The following is a 22,180-nucleotide window of genomic DNA, read 5'->3' on the forward strand; positions in this document are numbered from 1 at the left end:
AACAATTCATAATATTGTTGTGGCGAAAACGAGAGGGCGACTTTCGTCATCACAAAATGTATATATATTTTGTTTTTATTTTGAAACTTACCGTGCAATTCCCCCCTCAATTATATCCAAACTTTTGATTATTTGTTCAAATATTACATTCTTTGAATCCAGACTACTGTAGGTAACATTGAAATCCAGTAACAATATCAGCATATCTAGGATGGAGGCTTGAACTCGTCCATTACATTTTAGGAACAGCTGAAAAAAGGAAGATTGATTGGTGTAAAAGCAATGTAATATAGTGTAATATTTAAGCCGTAATAACTTATATAGCTTAGGCTATCTAGCAAAAATGTATTTTATATAACTATAACTAGGTTTGCTCTCCACTACTTAAGCTAATGCATGCTAAACTGAAACTTAACAAGTCAAAAAGTATCAGTCGTTTTGTATACCCCCAGCTTTGACTTATGTTAACTCAAACTCTTGACTATTTGGGGGGAGCTTCCGAAGCTGTTGGCCAATATTGACCAATTCGTATCTGATTTAAACTTGATATAAATATAGCAGCGTGACAGATTTGGACTACTTTCATCACTTAATATGAGATATGTGCAAAATTTTTGGAACATATTAAAATATGCGTGAGGTAACAGATATAGCCGATCGAAGTATTCCGTTTTCGTACCTCATCTAATAAGGCTAAAAATATTGGTATGGGCAAAATTACAAGAAAAAACTAAAATTTATATCCAAAAGATTTTGTTTTACCAAAAATATGTGTGAAATGTGAAGATTTTTCAAAATCTTGAACCCTTTGTGGGGGAGGTACCACAAGAAATGGTCCGATCTCTACCATCTTTATAACAGATATTGTGTTGATGAAAATATTGAGATGTGCTAAATCTGAATGGACTCGGATGGTGATTTTGCGTTTTATGAATTTCATGGTTAATCAACATTTTGACCCTTTGTGGGGGAGGTACCAGAAGATGTGGACCGATATATTCCATCTTCACAGCAGATCTTGTGTTGGTAGAAATATTGGGATGTGTGAAATGTGAAGAGAACCGTGTGGACCCATCTTCTCAGCAAATCTTGTTTTGGTAGAAATTATGGGATGTGTGAAATATGAAGAGATCCGGATGCTTACTTCGTATATTTAATCGTTTTGGATTTTTAAAACTTTGTCCCTTTGTGGGGGAGATACCAGAATTAATGTTCAGATCTCTACCATCTTTATAACAGATCTTGTGTTTATGGAAATAGTGAGATTTACCAAATCTGAATCGTATATTCACATCGCATTTTATGAGATTCATGAAAATTCAAAATTTTGACCCTTTGTAGGGGAGATACCAAAAAGGGTGGACCGATATATCCCATATTCACACCAGACTTTGGCCCAATAGAAATATTGTGATGTGTGTAATTTGAAGAGAACCGGATACTTATATCGGATTTTATGATCGTTTTAGTTTTTCAGAATGTTTACCCTTTGTGGGGGAGGTACCAGAAGTAATGGTCCGATCTCTACCATCTTTATAACAGATCTTATGTTGGTGGATATATTGAGATGTACCAAGTCTGAATGGACACGGACGTTGATTTCGCTTCATGGATATTCAAAATGTTGACCCTATGTGGGGGAGGTACCAGAAGCAGTGGACCGATATATCGCATCTTCACACTTGACCTTGGGTTAATAAAAATATTGTGATGTGTGTAATTTCAAGACAATCGGACTCTCACATTACAATTTATAAGAGTTATAAGTATTCCAAATTTTCACCGTTTGTGAAGGAGGTACTTAATAGAGTTGACCAATATTGTCCATTTTCGCACCTGACGTAGCTCTGATACAAATATTAGGATATGCAAAGTTGGAGCAAAATCGGAGGGACGTTTGGTCGTATCAAAGCCTTAACTATAATTAGGTTTGATCTCCATTACGATTGAACTTAAGCTAATGCATGCTAAACACACCCTTAAAAAATTAAAAACGGACGTCTATAAGCACCTACATTGTACAAACTAAAACGTTAATATTGTGTAAACATGGACTTATTTTGAACATATCTACTGAGAAATTTTCTGAACAATGTCGAACCAATATAGTTTTTATTATCACAAATGTTTAAGCGTTTCATGCGGATCAGACAATTTTAATGGCATTCATTTTAGACTTTCTCTTTTATTTTTAATATCTTATCAAATAATTTTAATTTCTAATTAAATACACGATCTTAAATACATTTGCGTACTTTTGTCTTTAATATTAAACATTTCAAATCGTGTTAACCAATTCCAGAACATATTAAATTCCAAATTAAAGTACTTTACACTTACCGTCAAACAGTAGATGACCAAGGGTTCAAATAGCTTAATATGCCTTGCCAGTTCTGTTTCGTGTGGTGACTTCCAAGCATGATATTTCAGACCACTTGCAAATAACTCGGATAACAATAGATAATCGTCTTGTGGGCTAACTGTGGTGGCAGCGGTGGCAGAAGAATAGCCACCAGTATTGCTGCTAAACACATCCACATTGCCGGACAGTCCGGACTTTATGGACTGGAGTTGTATGGTTGTTAATGTTTTTTGTGTAACATTTGCCGGGGAGGATGTTGATGTTTGATTGTTTTGTATTGTTGGGCTAACACCCCCGCCGCCTCTGCCGCCTCCACCCACATCAACATCATCATTGCTGTAGTTGTTGCTTAGACCACAATGTTGCTCTTTACATTTGGCCTTAAAATACGATTTTATAAATGCCGGATAATGGCCTTGTTTCATTTGATGCTTGTAAGGTTGTTGCTGTTGGTACTGCCTGTTGCCATAATTTCTGGCAAACAAATATTTCAACAGTTGTCGCAGACATCCAATGCTCTCATCGGGTGCATAATTTATGACTTTGGTCAAGTACTGAAGAGTTTCTTCAATTAATTTCAATACTGGTACCGAGTCTAAGCCCTGACTGCTGCCAGCCTGTCCCAAAGATGACGTCGAAGACAACGACGATGTAAAGGATGTTGTTGATGTCGTTGCATCCATTGCATTTTTGGCAATTCCACCACCCCCTACACCACCGCCGACACTGTTTATCGTTGTTGTTGATGATGCTGCTGACAAAGTTGCTTCATGTGGCAGCATTTCAATGCAAGAACTCAATGAGTTTAGAACTGTTTTCAAAAGGGAAATTAATTTGCTGCCAGCTTCCTCATTAATCGTAATCTAGATAAATTTGTAAAGAAAAACAAAGGGAGAACAAAAACCAATTTAGACAAAAAAAAAAAGACAAGAAAACCCAATTAAATTGAATTCAAAATAAACAGAAGAGAAATCCAACCACAGGACAATGAACGCCATTATCAACATTCCGTCAACAATGACCTCCTTCTTCTGGGCTGGACGTTTATTTTGGCTAGCGCTTAAATCCAACTCACCTTATAATTATCATAGGCACTTTTCAAAGTTTGATAGAGTTTCAGATAAATAGATTCGTTGCCAAAATAGCCCAGACTCTGTGTTACGGCCAATTCTTTGGCATTACTAAATATTTCGACTTTTTGGCTTTTGGCCATAATTAATGGCTTTTGATTGGTAAATATGTGATAGTAAATATTTATAATTTTCATTGTGTGCTTAAGCAGGCTTATTACATGATCTCGTGGTAACTGCCGGTCGGCGTCATTAGCATAAAATATGGAGGAACCTAAAAACAGCGAAGTAAAATAAACAAAGAAGAAATTTTTAGATATATTTTAAGGAATGAAAACATTATCAGTGGGTTGCGCTTTTCAGCAAAGTAATATATATTCTGGTAAAAATCATACAGTTCGATAAAATGATATGCATATGAAGAACACTGTCTTATGTGGAATGGTGATAATTGATAATTAATTTGATAATTAAACAGTTTTTCTAATACTACGCAATGATAATATTTTTTCAGCAAGCTTTTGTTCGAGACATCGATTAGAAATATCTCTCATATAACTGTACCAATTGACTATTAGCTAAGTCTCGAACCGCCTTTCATACCCTCAGCCATATGGCTGGAGGGGTATAAATGCTTTGATACGGCCAAAACGTGCCTCATCGGAATAACGGTATTAGACCCTAGGCTTTGGATCAAATCCGTTTCAGGACATTTGGAGTCGATCCAGCAATGTCCGTCCGTGTGTCTGTCTGGCTCCCGAAGGGATTTTCCAATTCGATCCGAATTTGGTAGATCGTAATATTATTGTCAATCTTAGATCCAGTTCTCCTCCTTCTGGTACCTCCCCCACAAAATATCAACATTTTGATAGAACAGAAAGAGAAAAGATAATCCGATTTTACTCCAACTTTGCAAAATCCTAATATTTACATTAGTGCCAGGTCAGGCGAGAAAATGGACAATATTAGTCCACTACATTAAGTACCTCCCTCACAAAGAGTCAAAATTTTAAATAATTATAACTCTTATAAAACGTGATGTAAGTGTCCAATTGTCTTCAAATTACAAATATCACTATATTTTTATTAGCCCAAGGTCTGGTGTGAAAGTGGAATATATCGGTCCACTCCTTCTGGTACCTCCCCCACAAAGGATCAAAATTCTGAATATTCATGAAGCTCATAAAAGACGTAATTAACATCAGATTCCATTTAGAATTGGCACATCTCAATATTTCCATAAACACAAGATCTGCTACAAAGATGGTAGAGATCGGATCATTCCTCCCCCACAAAAGGTCAATGTTTGGAATAACCAAAACGTGTTTCTCTACTAGTGAAAGATCCTATGGAAAGTATCCAATATTGGTTTCCACTGAAGGGTAGTACCAAAGTATTTTGAAGGTACTTACCTCACAAACATTCGGTGTGAGTCCTCTTATTGTAATACCCTAAACATCGAATTAGATACAGACCGATTTTATGAATATCGTCTATAATATCAATATTTTAATTTTGGGAGATATGAAATGCTTGCCATTTGGCCTTGCCTTACTTATGTTTTAAAAACATCAGAATTCAGTATTTATAGGTATTTATATAGGTATTATAAGGTGGTCAGGGTATTATGTCTTTGTGCATTTGTTTGTAACAGCAAAAGGAAACGAGATGATCTTTTGATGATCTGCATAGGATCACATTTTTAGTCGATTATGTATGTCCGTCCGTCCATCTTTCCAAGTATTTTTGTAAGCAAAGTACAGGTCGTACTTATTGCCCGATCTAGTTGAAATTTTGCACAAATTATTGGTTTGATACTATTCAAATTGGAGATAATCGGTCAAAATTTGGATATAGCTCCCACATATATCTTTGTCCGATTTACCTTTTATTGTGCACCAAATGTGTAATATCAGCCCAAATAATGTGATATTTTGCACATATAACCAAATTAGCCTTGAAAATAAATAATAAGTAAGCCAAATTTGGTCGAAATCGGTTCAGATATAGCTATAACTCCCACATATATTTTTCATTTGATTTGTTTCCCTCCACAGCCATAGAATACACTCTGTAACAACGATATTCGGGAAATATATCAAATACAGCTCAGAAGTACCTTTGTTAAATGTTATCGAGATCGGTTCAGATTTGGATATAGCTCCCATATATATTCGTCAGGTTTGTCTTTTATTGTGCACCAAACGGGTAAAAGACCAAATTAAGTTAATTAAACTAGTATGTCAAATTTTGTGAAAATCTGTTCAAATATAGCTGTAGCTCCCATATATATCATTTATCCGATTCATTATTTTTGTAATATGCAATCCGTAACAACGATATTTGGGGAAATATATCAAAATCAGTGAAACTTTTATCGAAATTGGTTCAGATTTGGATATAGTTCCCATATATCTTTATTTGATTTCAAGTTAATTGTGCACAAAATGGTTAATACAAGCCCGAATTGAAAAGACACAAATGCCTCAGCAAATTTAGTCCTTTGGACTTTAAATTATAACTATAATCATAATTGGCATGATGTATTTCTCACAAATTCCCTACAAAAAAACTTTATTTTTTATGTGAAGCTCTTCTAAATATACAAAGTGGTGTAGGGTATCATAAAGGGTGTAGTGTATTACTGGTTATATTCATTATTTGTAATAGTCTGTGGAAGTTTGTAGTCTAAATACGAACAATACCTACCAACATGTGCATAAATAACTGGAATATTTTTAACTTTTTCGAAGAAGGCTTAAAAGGTAATTAATAAATCCCTTACCATAAACTACTGAAAATTGTGTCTATTTATTTTTTTAGTTTAAAAATATTTTTTTGTTCTTTCTTAAAATATGTTCCAAATATAATAATTTGGCTAAATCTTTTGCAAGTATGTTTGTCGTTATTGCATCGTTTAGTAAGATGTTTTTTTTTTCTCATTTTACATCCCAACCTAAACACATGCACTCTCACATATTTGCACTCTGCTAAAATACCATACCCAAGCAAGGAAAAATCTGGATAACATATATGTATGTATGTTCGTTGGTTGGTTCATAAAACAGTTAAGAAAACCACTTGTTCATAATGACATAGTTAACTAACTAAAAACCATTTGCCATTAACAAAACTCTAAACCATCAACACTACAACAAAGTTTATCCTTGCGATTATTTAAATTTCTCCAAACACACAGAGCGACACACACACTCGCAAACACATAGCCGGCAAACTAGAGGTTGTTACAAAGTCTTGCATCAACACACTCACTCACATACTTACACAAACAGATGTAGCTACACTACAGTCATAATACCAAAGTTAAGTAAACGACAACGATTTCTGAGTAGATTGCACAAAACATAAATGAAGAAGCGACGAGATCTAATGTAGAAGTGATACAACAGTGCGTTGAAGGGGAATGGTCTGCCTGTACCACACAAATAACTACTTTGCAAACCCTACGTTCAGAGAATCACTTGTTACTTTATGCCGGCCGTTTAAATTACCAAAGCCTCGATACGAAAAACTGAAATAGAGCTTGTCTGCTGAAGAATCAGATGAATCAAGTTAAAAAGAATCAAACGGTTTTGCCGACAGATGTTTACCCTCAGCCAATGTCCGATTATTTAAATATATTTTGACTTCTGTTATGACTATTCAAATTGTTGACCTTCTATGAAGTAGGTTCCGAAAAAATAGGCCAATATTGCTCATTTTGTATATGACCTAAATAAATATGATATAAATATTGAAAGGCGCCAGGTTTGGACTGCATCAGCTACTTCCTTCACTTTATATGAGATATGTGATAATTTTTAGAAAATATTAAAATGTGCGTGGTGTACCATGTATAGTTGGGTTAGTAAAAATATTGTGTTGAGTGTAATTTGAAGAGAACCAGATGCTTATTTCGGAATTTATGATCGTTTTGGTTATTCAAAAAGTTGACCCTTTGTGGGGGAGGTATCGGAATGAATGGTCCGATCTCTACCATATTTATGACAGATCTTGTGGTTATGAAAATATTGAGATGTCCCAAGTCTGAGTGGAATCGGATATTAATTTCGCGTTTTATGAGCTTCTTGAATATTCAAAATTTTTACCCTGTGTGGGAGAGGGACCAGAAGAAGTGGACCGACATATTCCATCTTCACACCAGACATTGGGTTAATAAAAATATTGTTATAAGTGTAATTTGAAGACAATCGGACACTTACATCACCTTTTATAAGAGTTCTAATTATAAAAATGTTGACCCTTTGTGGGGGAGATACTTGATGAAATAGACCAATATTGCACCTGACCTAGAACTGATGCAAATTTTACGATTCGCAAAGTTGGAGCTAAATCGAATTATCCTTTCCCCTGTGCAGTTAATTATTTTCTTTGAAAATGTTGACATTTTGTGTGGGAGGTACCAGAAGGAGTAGACCGATATTAGCCATATGGCTGAGGTATAAAAAACAATTCTAGAGTAGTTTTCACAAAATTAATAGACTCTAAAATATAATAACAACTTCAAAAGTTTCATCTCCAGGTTCTTTTTTCTATCATCCAATCTCCACAAACGCACTGTATGTAGGCAAAACGAGTGGTTGTCAGCAGAAGTGATGGCAGAAAGCAGTTAACAGCCTTTTAGCATAAATGTTAACATATAATTTGCGAACATAGTTTAAGATTTCTAATTCACATTTACTCAAGTGTGTGCATCTAATGCCAGTTGTAGATGCAAATGGCAAACGGAGAGTTGCTGAGTGAGTGAATGGGGTCGGTGTCTCTCTATGGCCGGCCTCTGTGGAATGAAGACTGGCCAGTTAATATTTCATTATAAATTCACAAATCCGTTGGCCGTCGTTTCAGTCGTTTATACTTCTTGGGCATACATTTGGCAAACTGCTTTCAGGCTCACAAATGGACACAACTCAAGAGATTGCATCATTACAGGACGGGATATGAATGTAAATATACAAATTATTCACACACACAAACATGCGAACCTATACGAGATTTTGAACGTCACAATTTGAAAATAGCATTGTCGTCATCGTCATCATATCATTCATAATATGAACTAAGTAACTAACGGTTATTCTTGTCGCTTATGTATGACGAGCAACTAACTCGCCTTAAAGTGATGGACATGCTGCAGCTTCTTGTGAGCATTGTTCAAGAGATGCACTTACCAACTATTAATTTACAGCTGACGTCAATCAAATCACTCTGACATGCCAAGTCCACAGCAGTGTTGTAATTATATTGAGATAATTTAACGAAGATTTCCATAAAGCTGAACTCTGACCAAGCGTCGGCATAATCGGCAAATGGAAATTGTCCCAGCAATTGTTTTATACAGTTTATGATGCCGAACTGCAATGAAAACAACATTAAGATATTAAGAATGGAAAAATAGTGTAATTAACAAGTAAAAAAGCTGTAAGTTCGGCCGGGCCGAACTTTGAATGCCCTCCACCATTTGGAACGAGATTGGCAATTCTCAAAAACAATAAAATCCGATAAAAATTCTTTCAAAATCTCAAAAATATCGAATGTAGCTGTTATATTAGGGTTTATATGACGACATGGACCTGCAAAGGTAACTTTTGCGAAACTTAAAAAAAAATAGGTGAATAATGTAGCTAACATCATCAAAATACCGAATATCAGGAGGTACCGTTATATGGGGGCAATACGAAGATGTAGATCTGCACAGGCAATTTTCTGTCTTAGGCTGTAGTATCCATTACGAACTTTATATACCAAATTTGAAACAATTCCAGTGAATAATGTCGCTAAAATCATCAAAATACCGAATATCTGAAGGTACTATCATATGGGGGCTATACGAAGACGTGGAACTGCACAGACAAATTTCTGTCTTAGGCTGTAGTACCCATTTCGAACCAAATTTGAAACAATTCCGGTGAATAATGTCGCTAAAATCATTAAATACCGAAATACCCGACCTACAGACCCATTTTCAATACTTAATTTCGTTCGGAAGCTAGATTGGTTTCTACAGACAGACAGACGAACGGACATCGCTAAATCGACATAGAATTTTATGCTGATCATATTCTTGATCAGCATAAAATTCCATGTCTATATGTTTTGTGGGGTCTAAAATGTATAATTTGTTTGTTACAAACGGAATGACAAACTTAATATACCCTCCATAGTATCGTGGGAGCTATATCCAAATCTGATCCGATCTCGATAAAATGTGGCAAAGGTATTTCTGAGCTGTATTTGATATATTTTCTCAAATATCGTTACTACAGAGTGCATTCTACGGCTGCGGAGGACAAAAATAACAAATCAGATGAACAATATATGTGGGAGCTATAGCCATATCTGAACCGATTTCGAACAAATTATCTGGCATACTTATCTTCAAGCCTAATTAGGTCGTATGTTGAAAATTCCATACTATTTGGGCTGATAAAAATCAATAAAAATCGGTAAATCGGACGAAGATATATATGGGAGTTACATCTAAATGTTGACCGATTATCTCCAATTTCAGTAGAGTTTGTCCTTGGATCAAACAAATGATTTGTGCAAAATTTCTGAATATTTAAACATTGTAAAGTACTTATTACTTGTCCTTGTTATGTAATACCTTTAACATCCCTTTTACCACAATCGACATTCATTTGACTTTAGTTATTTATATAAGACTATAAACTTACCTGAACATTTTTGTCTTTAAGTGACATCAACTTATTGCTGAGACGATATAAAACTTTGGACAACACCGTTTGGATGGCTTCCTTGCGCTTTGTCATTGTACCACCATTACTATCCCACAGTGTTGATACATCATCAGCATCTCGCTGTTGGTTCTCGGGATTGAATAAATAACGCACTGCGGGTGACATATCGTTGAAGATGCTGTACTCGAAGAAGCTTTGTAACATTCTCAGATTATCAGAAAATGTGCGATGCAAAATATTTTCATCATCTTGACTAACAAAGGGAAGGCGCTGCTGTTGTTGTAGATATTCTTGTTGTCGTTGCTCTTGGTCATGTGAATTAGAATGTTTGGCATTTTGGATAATAAAACGACACAAGCATTTCGAGGCACATTCTCTGACACGAACATCATCTTCAGCAATCAGTTGTAAAAGTTCTTCAATAAATGAATTCTGTAACGAAGTTTTTGTAGAAAATGGGAGGAATATATTAGCAGTAATACATAGATGCTTCTACAATGTTAGTTTAGAAATGAAGAGACATAAATACAAAGACATTAAAAAAAACTAGGCTGGAAAATAATAAACAACATTTTCGACTATATTTTTATATAATTTTTAAAAGAATGAGTAGGGTATCCCATAACAAATAAATTAAAACGGACTTCAATTCTAAAGTTAAATAGTGAAAATAGTTTCTCGCTGTGTTCCTTTGTATATAATATATAGTTATTTTTCGTATCCAATATTCGCTCTATTATTTGCACAGACTTTTTCCCCATTACAAATTTTAGTGAATTCCAATATGATAAAAAAGAGATAGAGAGGAAAAACTTAGTACTAAGTAAATCAAGTAAATATGTTCTCCGGCATATCCTGATGCTGGCAATATAAAAACCATCCACATTCATATGCAGAGAATGCATTATTGCACGCTATCCATGAATAAAGTTTACATAGAAAATATTTACTTTTTCTTCACAATGATTGTGGCTTTTTTTTCACCCTGACCAAGTATTTATTTTACAAATACCCTTTATTTATGCTTCAAGGCACAAAACGCCAATAAAAAGATACAATTTTTTCTCAACATACATACATTTTTACCAAAGAAATTTTCAATAAAAAAAAACATACGAAGAAAAGAGTTTAAATGAAATCACTATAATGACTCCGAGAATAAGTTTTTTTACGAATATAATTGTGTTGTATGGGGGATATTGTTAACAACAAATCAGACTCTAAAATTTTTAATATCACAATTGAAAATTTTCGCAAATTATATAAAACTTAAATTAAAATTAATGCCTTCTAGCTCAGCAAAACTATAACAAATTTTCTGTGTAGGGTGTGCCTTCTGCGAAATGACATTTAATTTCTTTATTTATTGTGGGGCAATATTTTCGATCATTTTGATCCAATTTTCTTTCTGTTATAGATTATTTCAGCTTCAACCGTTTTCGATGAAATATCTGCCCTGATTAGAGTTCTTGGCCAGATCTTCAGTCCCCTTCTCCCTTGCGTCGATTAGAGTACCGGTTTTGAGTTACGTATACTACCGGTTAAGAGTTATGTATACTTATGGACATTTTAACTCAAAACCCACCCCACCAAACTCGCATAACTTCATTCGGAGCCTTACATCGGAATTTTGGTGGTATTTCTAACAACAGAAATAAAAACGAGAGAAAATTAATAAAATAAAATAAAAAATAAATATCTTTTGCGAATATATAGACCCCGGAGTGCTTACTTTAACATATTTTATTATCCTTTAATTATATTTTATGTCCCACTGTGTAATCACAGATCCTTCAGACAATTCCTGTTTCAAGAAGACTGCCTCCAAAGTATATTCATTATTGACCCTGTTCAAATTTTGTTCAGTCCCTTTCAAGACTACATTTTTATTCTATGCAAAAAAAATAACTTACTTGTGAAGTAATCCAACTAAACTAACACATATATAGAGATATATATCTAGTCAGCATTTATTTACCCAGATGGTAGTTGAATATTCAAACAGTTTAATGGTTATTTGTGGAATTCGTTCGCTTCTATTCTCCCATTCTTCATTCTTATCAATGCGAATATTCCGAAAGGCAGAAATAAAGGCAAAATAAACAAATACAACACACATGCACACACACTTAAAATACATAACATAATAATAACAGTACTAACCTCTAAGCTGCAGACAAAATCGGTACCATCAACATCATCATCATCCAACACTATATTGGATAACCCAACACTACAGCAGCAGCCGCCACAACCCAATTGACAGCCGTCTGAAGATGTTGAACAGCAAAGGCCTTTGATAAAGCTGCAGCTGGTCTTGTTGTTGTTGGTGGTATAGTTATTTCCGTAATAAGAATGTAGTGAAGCATAATTTAAATTTGAAATAACTTCGGCATATTTATTTTGGACCAACCAATATTTGTTGTAGTGACACAGACGAAGTTTATTCAATAGCAATTTTGGTGATATGAAAAGTAAGTTGCTGCCACAACAATGACTTGCCGTTGGAGATGAAGAAAAACAGCAGCAGCAGCAACAACATGTTGCCAATAATGATGAGGCGGAGCAACAATCGTAGGAAACGGATGCAGCAGCAACACCACCACCATCGTTACTCATAATATGATTATTGGGGGGTGCTCCTCCAGCCTCATTGCTTTGTGATGCTTGACTATCATTGTTGTTGCTGTTGTTGATATACGCTTGCAATTGAAAAGCATTCAAAAGCGCAGCTATAATCCCATCATTATCGTTAAAGTGCCCTGAAATACACTTTAACTTGGTACTCGATGCTCGATGAATAGCAGCATCGGCAGCACTACAATTTTCTGGCTCGGGGCAATGTTGTTCTTCCTTCTTGTGCATCGTCGTCGGTTCTTTGTGTTGTCTTCCATGTCGATGATGTTGATGATGACGATGACATGCGACTTGCCTGTGTCCTTGTGCATCCACTGCCGCTCCCATTCCGCCTGTTGTAATGGTCATATATTTAAATAACACATATGGAAATATTTTATCGAATGTATTCAAAGCCTGTATGACCACTGTGTGAATGTCATCTTGTAAGCCCTGGAAGCAAAAGGAAAGAAGCAAAAAAAAAAATGAACAACAAGAAGTGGATAAGTGAACAAAATTGAACATGCCAAGAATGTACAATATCCTTTAAGAAATGCAAATGGCTATGTGTGTGTTTGTTTGGGTGTACAGCACACAGACAAGAAAATGAATTATGTCAGATTGAATTTCCGCAAAGGCCAGAGTACATTTTCTGTGACCTTTTCTCCATCTTCTCGCATTCATTAAACGTTATAAGGCATTTGCATTGCACTTAAAGTGATCGTACATGGGTATGATTTTAAAAGCCGCACTAAGGATTGAATTTATTTAAAAAAAATGGTATGGCCACGTAATGGTTGAATATGTAAAAGGAACTAACTACATTTGGACTCTTTAAATATATTTTTCAGTAATTATACATCAAATTCCTGTATATTATAAGTCAATAAGATGGAAATCGCGTCTTTGACATATTTCTTATAATTGGCTTCAAAGAGAAGCTTTTATTACTGTATTATCATAGACGAATTGCGTTTAAACCTAGTTATGTCAAAAAAGAAAATATTCCACTTACCACACACAATATGGCCAATAAATATTGTAAATTTACTCTCGAACTTCCAATAAGACCAGCTTGATTGGATCTACAATAATGGCCAATGATACTCTGAACTCCGGCACGTAAAATCGGGTCTTCGTGATTGTAAAAATATAAAATATCCTGTATATATTGTATACCACCCATGATAGTAGTTGATGAGCCGTAGTTCAATTCATTCTTCTTTGCATTGTTGTATTTTTGGGATTTACGAAAAGTTTTTGTTCTCTTTGGAGGTTTGGGTGGTAACATTTCTGGAGGCATATCTTCATCGGCATTTGTGATTTCAACAAAACCCCTTAGCTTTGTATCAACTCCCAAGATCTCAGAGGTGGACAATTTATCTTTTTTAGTTTTCATAATTGGAGAACTATTTGAAGTGTCTTCGGATTTACTAAACAATATTGGATCGGCACTTCTTGTCATTGTTGTAGATGTTGTGGTTGCAGTGAAATTGAAATCATTTGGGCTTTTGCCAAAATGATCGTCAATGATTTCCAATAGAGGTGCTTCATTGCCATCGTCCATGCGAAAAACGTCCAATTGGGTAAAAGAGGATTTTCTAGGAACTTCTGTTGACAGAGGTTGTTCCACAGTTGTAATCACCTCCAAATGTTCATAGTCTTGACCAACATTGGAGCTGGAATCACTTGGGATTTGCAAAGGGCTCTGACGATCAGATGCCATTTCGAAAGTACACTTTTCTTGTAGCTTTTCCGATTGCATGAACTTCAATGATATTTCCAATATTTCTGGACGTAAACGGATACATTGTGAGATGACATTTAGGCAAATATTTTTTATTGAAACTCTGACAGTCGCATCGTCGTACAAGCCTTTTGGGTTTCCCGTTAATAGAAATCTTGCTGCTATCAAACGTGCGGTATATATAACTAAAGCTTGTTCATAGGGGCTGCCAATGTCAACAGGAAGAATTGGTAACTCCACATTATCTCTTGTCGCAGGGGAAGTGTTAAGGAAAGGATTTTCTAGAATAAAAATTACAAAAAATGTGTCTTTTTGAAATATGCAATTTCTTGATTATTTACTGCTTATCCTCGAGGGAGTATCCTTTGGTGTTACTCCTTCATTCGGTCTGTGGTCAGTGGTACTCAGAATGTCAATTGAATCCAAAGAACGTATCTCTCCCATGATGGCCGTTGAGGGTGTTGGAAATGTTTTACTGGATTCCGGAGATGAATCTTCAATCACTTCCACTTCGGTTCCTGTACGTTTTAGGGAACTCACATTTGAGGCCAAAGACAGCGAGTCAGCCGTAGTCGATGGAGAGATGACATTTTTCGAAGCACTGGATGAAGTGGAACCACTGGGACGAAATAATTTCGTAACAGATTCAGAAGCTGTAACAAAAACAATTCCAAAATTTAGAGTAAAATCCTCTTCATGCATCCTCAAGCTTTAAACTTTAAAAGTGTTAACAACAAACATGCACATATCTCTACAAAGATACACACATACATACATACATATGTGTAGTAAGTAGAACATAAACTATTAAAACAGCAGACTGGCAATTGTGGCATGCACAACATGCTTTAAGTAAATATTTTTGTAAATGTTTCATTCCGTTCCGAACAATGACCAGAGACACAACACATACACAAAAAAAATGAAAATGTATTTCCTGTTCGTTTAGCATCATCGAAAGATGCAGGAAGAAGTGTTTGTTCGGACAGCGACGATGATCATCTTTAAAATAAACAACAATTACATTTTAACATGCAACATCCTTCTTGTGGTTAAAGTTTTGAAAGCAGAACAAAAACTACAGCAACAACAACAACAAGAAATGAAATTGAAATGGATAACCCACAAATGGTTGGTTATTCGCAACGGATGGATGTATGCAATGAAGGAGGTAGATGAGAGAAATTTATGGAAAATTACATTGAAGAACAAAAGAGAAATTTATGAAAAATTTCAGTTTGTTTAATAATTTGTTTAAATGATTTATGTCTGCATTTCCAAAAAGTGTTAAAACTATCTTTGGAAAATTTTGTTTCATTAATAAATTCTTACATTTCTCCCTTTCCAGACTCCACTCGTATTTGTTTTCGTTTAAGGAATAAAACTTTTAACCCAACATGATATCGTGTGTAATGCAATTGCTTTGCATTTCACTTAGCCATATATCGATGCTGCTTGTGTTTCAAGAAACTGTAACACAATTTGATAAACACGACATGGCCATAAAATCAAATATGATACTGTCTATAGGAAAATAGTTATTTATTAAAAGAATAATTGATATTCGAAAATAAATTTTTGAATTTTTTTTCCATTTTAAAAGCAAAGCTTAAATTGTACTAGAACAAACTCAAATAAGTATTAATTAAGTCAAGGCATACTTTTCAAGTATTTTAGAGTCGATTTGCCAATCAGGACTCTTAACTTTACGAAATACAGTGAAGAACAAGCGAGCAAAAAATATATTTGAACTATTCCGATTATGTAATAATTCCTCCTGGTTCAGATTCAGGCTTGGAATAGCTGTACATCGTGACACACAACATTTTTATACCCTACACTATATACCTCGAAATATACATTTTAGACCCCCCAAAGTATATCTAGCTTCTGAACAAAATGAAGTAGGTTAATTTTAAAATTTTACCCAAATGTATATTATGTCTGAAGGACTTATGGTATTGAAAATGGACCATGTAGGTCACATATTGGTATAGCTCCCATATAAGGGAGGTATCATTATATGGGCATTTTCGGTATATTGACGATTTAAGCGAAGTTCCTAATGGACACTAAAGCATATGACAGAAACCCGTCTGTGCAGATCCACGTCTTCGTATAGGCTCCATATAACGGTACCTCCCTATTTTCGGTATATTGATTATTTAAGCGACATTATTCACCGGAAATGTTTTAAATTTGGTATTCGAAGTTCGTAACGAATACTACAGCCTATGGCAGAAAAATGTCCTTGCAGGTCCACGTCTTCGTATAGCCCTCATATAACGGTACATCCCGATATTCGGTATTTTGATGATTTTAACCACATTTCTCACCGGAATTGTTTCAAATTTAGTATTTAAAGTTCGTAATGGATGCTACAGCATAAGACAGAAAATTGTATGAGCAGGTCCACGTCTTCATGCAGCCTTCATATAACGGCACCTCCCGGTATTCGGTATTTTGACGATTTTAGCTACATATTCACTGGAATTCTTTCAAGTTTGGTATTTGAAGTTTGTAACGGATACTACAGACTATGACAGAAAATTTTCTGTGCAGGTCCACGTCGTCGTATAGACCAAATATAACGGCTACATTCGGTATTTTTAAGATTTCAACAGAATTTTTAGCGGATTTTATTTTTTTTGAAAATTGCCAAATTCGTTCCAAATGGTGGAGGGTATTCAAAGTTCGTCTCGGCCGACCGAACTTATATGTAGCTTTTTTAGTTGTTTTATATTTGAAACTCTAATCATCTGCCAAATTTCGCGTAAATCGCGAAATCGAGGCTCGGGACATAAGATTAGTGATGATTGACAAATTCCCCTCCTACAGAATGGGATGGGTATTTAAGTCAAAGAAATTCGATTTTGGACTCCAAATGTCCTGAAACGTATTTAGTCATTATTTCGATTAGGCACGTTTTGGCCGTATCAAATGATATATACCCTCTCTAGTTATGTGGCTGAGGGTATAATAAATTACATAATGTGGCCACGGCCCCGGAAATAACTGATATCAGGTAATGACTGAGGGTTATAGTAAAACGTCTATATTGATATTTTTGCGAGGATAGTTTTTCTTACTAAGAACTCAAATTACCAAAATTTGCCGAAATTTGTTTGGAAAATATGGCTTAAGTATAAAAAGTACTTGAAATCGGTGTAAACCCTTTTAGGGGGTGTTAAACCAAACTTGAGCCCTTAAAATAGGGGACCCAAAATTCCTACTGCATGCCCATCTAACTATAATTGGGAGATTTTTGGACAAAGTTTACACATTTGTTATATCACTTATATAAAATGGCATAAATCTGCGGAAGATATATTTAAACCGATATTCAAGGACAGGCAGGAATATTAAAGATGCGGACATGCATTAATTGTCTGTCTACTTTCTTTTTACAAGTTAAATGATTGAATGAAAAAATATGTTGAATTTCCAAACCTAATGGATCATTTTAAACGATATGGATTTAAATTTTCGTAGATCTATGGTAATTGATTAAACATCATTCTTTTCTAGTGCATAATGTGCTTCATTATAGTATGTGAATTTGTAAAAATGTGTGTGACATTAATTTAGTTTGCAATTCTATTTTGTAAATAAAAAAAAAATCCAATTGGATTCCAATTGTGTAATCTAAACAATACTAATTTCATGTCAATGTTACGTCATTAAGAATATTAGCATGCTAAGGTGTATTCGTGGAATCGAATACATGTTCCATCGTTTACATTTAGGGAAAAAACAGTTGTTGACTTATTTACCTGCATTGAAGTTATTAAAGAATGTGGTAAATGCATCAGTGCTGCTCGATTTTGATGTCTCCTCCGCTTTGCCCTGCTGTTGCTGATCATCATCATTGTTGTAATCACTCCTCGAATGTACACCTTGAACTACTAAACCCCTGGAGATGTCAGCCTTAAATTCAATACTATTCAGAGATTCATTGTCTGTGTTGCACAGTTGAGTTGACTTTTCATCATCTGACGAAAAGTTGACAAGGAATTTTTGTCTATCACCATCAACAGTGGCACCAACACCACCACCACCATCGCTGCCAACATCATCCTGATGCCGTTGCTGTATCTTCGAAGCCGCCGAACCATCAACAAGGCCGGAAATAGTTTCGTTGATTACACTTGAAGAGGTTTTTGTGGTGAAATCAATGTTTCCTAACAATGAGGGCTGTGTGTGCTGCGAATCATCATTCATTTCAGACAATGTTGTAAAATCTCCATCGTCGTCGTCCTCGTCATTCTCATCATCATCGGCATCGGCATTCTTGTTGCTGCTATTAGCATTGGCTGTCATCGCTGAGGATGATGCTGGTGTCCCATCTTCATCTACATAATCAATATCGACACATTCACTAATGCTGCGAGCCGTATGTCTTTTCGAACGATGTTCCACACCAATGCCAGATGTTTTCGCTGCCGCATTCAAATGCTGCTGCTGCTGCTGTTGTTGTTGTCGTTGGTGTGGTTGCAATAGGATAATATCACTGGATGTTTGCGATGCTGTGATATCTTTTCGAAATATAACCACAAGTAAGCATAGACACACACACACGCCCAAGACATAGGCAATCGAACGTTAGAAACATACAACAGAAGCAGACAAAGAGAAATGGAATAGGAAAATAGTTGCGAAAAAGAATTTAATACACCGAATAATAACACTCATGTTGTGTGAGATTGTTTTTTTTTTTCTTCTTTTGTATGAATAGGTGTTTGTCATATACTACAATAATATCAACAACAATAACAATAAAATAAAGAACCAAAAATTCCAAACATGGATATTTATTAGTCAATGCAGATTACAAATTGTTATTGGGAGTAATATTAAGAAGAGGATTGATTTTATTGAGTGTTAGTTAGCTATGCTTTAATTGGAATAGAATTCAATAATTTGTTGTGTTACTTCCAATAGGGATTTCTAATGCGGAAATGAAAGTTAATACATTTAAATTAAAATATATATTTAAATAAAGTTTTTTTTTTTTGTTTTTGTAAAAACAGTCACATTCAAATTGGTAAGCGTATTCAGAATATTCTCGATATTTTGGGTTATTCATCATATTTAACGAGTTAGAAAATATCAGTCGATTTTACCGACAGATGTATGTCCTCAGCCAATGTTCGATTTTTTAAATATTAGATTGTAGGCCCTCTATGGAGTAAGTTCCGAAGGAATGGGCCAATATTGTCCATTTCATATCGGATCTAAATAAATATGATATAAATATTGCGATGTGCCAGTTTTGGACTATATCGACTGCTTCATTCACCTTATATAAGGTATGTGGCAATTTTTATTGTTGCAAGATTGTCAGGCTTAATTATAGGACGCCATGTTTTTGTTTTAATGTATAGTTTAAAATAAGGTTTAAAAAGTAAAGAGTTGTCGTTTATAGAAGTTTTTGGAACCGTCATTCAATTGTTAATTGTTTTTTTTTTTAATGTCTAATTTTAAATAAGACTTTTAAGATGAAGGGTATTATAATTAATTTAGAGTAGTCCCTATTGTCTAGGTTACTGTACAAATTGAAAATAGATCAAATAAAAAAATATTGGTGTTTTTTATAAAAACAACGTTTGTTTATTAGTGGAGAACAATGGTAATTTTTACCAGGGGGTAAGGCATGGAATACCTAGGTTTCGGAAAGAGCCACCAAACCTCACCACCAATCCTCAATCCAAAGCGAAGTATTCCATTTTCATACCTCATCTAATACAGATAAAAATATTGGTATGGACAAAATTACAAGAAAATCGAACATTTATTTCCAATTTTATGCGAAATCATAAATTTAATATTCACCCCAGGTTTCTGATTGAGAGAAAATTTAGATATAGCAAGTTGTAAAGAATTGCTGACTTGTTTCGCAAGTTATGATAGTTAAAAGTATTGAAAATTTTGACACTTGTAGTGGGTGAGGTATCAGAATGGGTTCGCAGATACATATCATCTTCACAACAGATCTTGTGGTAGCAAAAATGTTTGTATGTGTGTAATTTGAAGAGAATTGGATACTTATTACGCTTTCCTTGAGGGTTTGGTTTTTCAAAATTTTGAACCCTATGTGGGGAGATACCAGAAGGCATGATCCGATCTCTACCATCTTTATTACCGATCTTGTGTTGATGGAAATATTGAGATAATACAAGGCCGAATGGAATGGAATGTTAATTTCTCGTTTTATAAGCTCCATAGATATTCAAAATTTTGTCCCTTTGTGAGGGAGGTACCAGAAGGAGTGGACCGATAAAACCCATATTTATAACAGATCTTGTGTTAGTAGAAATAATGGGATGTGAGTAATATAAATATAACCGGATGTTTATTTCAGATATTATAATCGTTTTGGTTATTCAAAACTTTGAACCTTTGTGGGGGAGGTACCAGAGGGAATGGTCCGACCTCTTCCTTTTTTATAACAGATCTTGTGTTGATGGAATTATTAAGATGTACCAAGTCTGAATAGAATCGGACGTTAATTTCCGGTTTTATGAGCTTTATGGATATTCAAAATGTTGACCCTTTCTGGGGGAGGTACCAGAAGGAGTGGACTGAAGAAAATATTCTCTTGTGTGTAATTTAAAGGCAATCGGTCTCTTACATCACACTATAAGAATTATAATTATTAAAAATTGTATCCCTTTGTGGGGAGGTACTTGATGGAGTGGACCGATATTGTCCATTTTCGCACCTGACCAAGAACTGATGCAAATATTAGGAATTGCAAATTTGTAGCAAAATCGAATTGTCCGTTCTTTCTCTGTGCAGTTAAATATTTTCTTTGTAAACTTCGAACTTTTGTGGGGGAGGTACCAGAAAGAGGAAGGAAGGACCGATTTTGCCCATCTCCGAACTCGATCTAAGTTTGACAATAATATTACGATGTTTGGACCAAATCGGATACTTTCTTCAAGAATTATCGTGCGCACCAATCCGACAAACAACCGGACGGACATCGCTAATTCAACTCCAACTATCCTGAAACGGATTTGGTCCAAATAGATCTAGAGTCTAAAACCATTATTTCGACTAGGCACGTTTATATACTATCTCTAGCCATATGGCTAAGGGTATAAAAAGAGGTATAGACGAGTGAAACCCTATTATGAAAATGTCCCATGTTATCCAACAAGTGACATAGTCTATTTGATAGGTCACAAACATTCTCAGACAGATCACCCTGCTAACATTACTTCTGTATATATATCTCCTATCAACAGCAACTAGGATGAACATAATGGACCAAATGTCTCCGAGTGAAGCAGTTGCTGACTCCTACACGGAGTAAATTAACAAAATTAGGCATGACTTAAACCCGCGGTATCAACAAAGTCTCCGTTTAGACTTTGTATTCAAAACTACTACCAGTTTTCTTTGTATGCAACACGGGACTGGAGTCGTCAAAATTGCTCTAACCGTTATAGAATAGTTTCCCATTTTCTCCGACCTCATGATACATAGGAGCTGGAATGCACTCCAGGTCCAGGAAAGTCTAACGGGCGGCTTTGTATTATTTTATTGGAAAGCTCGACTCGAAGATCTTCTCAGATGAAATAAGTTGGATCCTGTCTGTCAAAACTGTATGACTACCTCCCTATCTCTTTACTAGTTAGAGATAAGAAACTTTCTAAGAGAA

At 35.1% G+C, this 22,180-nt stretch overlaps 1 protein-coding gene across 1 annotated transcript in view; it reads right to left on the reverse strand.

The window, feature by feature from the left end:
* The window catches only part of LOC101892436 (uncharacterized), an 85,259-nt gene that overhangs the window by 59,845 nt on the left and 3,234 nt on the right, over positions 1–22,180 (reverse strand). The window contains exons 6-14 of the mRNA XM_059125279.1: positions 18,288–19,049; positions 14,856–15,167; positions 13,783–14,795; positions 12,315–13,220; positions 10,128–10,583; positions 8,622–8,805; positions 3,438–3,706; positions 2,341–3,225; positions 92–249 (exon numbers count right to left, since the gene is read on the reverse strand). Of these exons, the coding sequence (XP_058981262.1) occupies positions 92–249; positions 2,341–3,225; positions 3,438–3,706; positions 8,622–8,805; positions 10,128–10,583; positions 12,315–13,220; positions 13,783–14,795; positions 14,856–15,167; positions 18,288–19,049 (4,945 nt within the window). The remainder of the gene's footprint in view (positions 1–91; positions 250–2,340; positions 3,226–3,437; positions 3,707–8,621; positions 8,806–10,127; positions 10,584–12,314; positions 13,221–13,782; positions 14,796–14,855; positions 15,168–18,287; positions 19,050–22,180) is intronic.

This window comes from Musca domestica, unplaced genomic scaffold (assembly GCF_030504385.1).
Source record: "Musca domestica strain aabys unplaced genomic scaffold, Musca_domestica.polishedcontigs.V.1.1 33, whole genome shotgun sequence".
In the NCBI taxonomy this organism is placed as follows: domain Eukaryota; kingdom Metazoa; phylum Arthropoda; class Insecta; order Diptera; family Muscidae; genus Musca; species Musca domestica.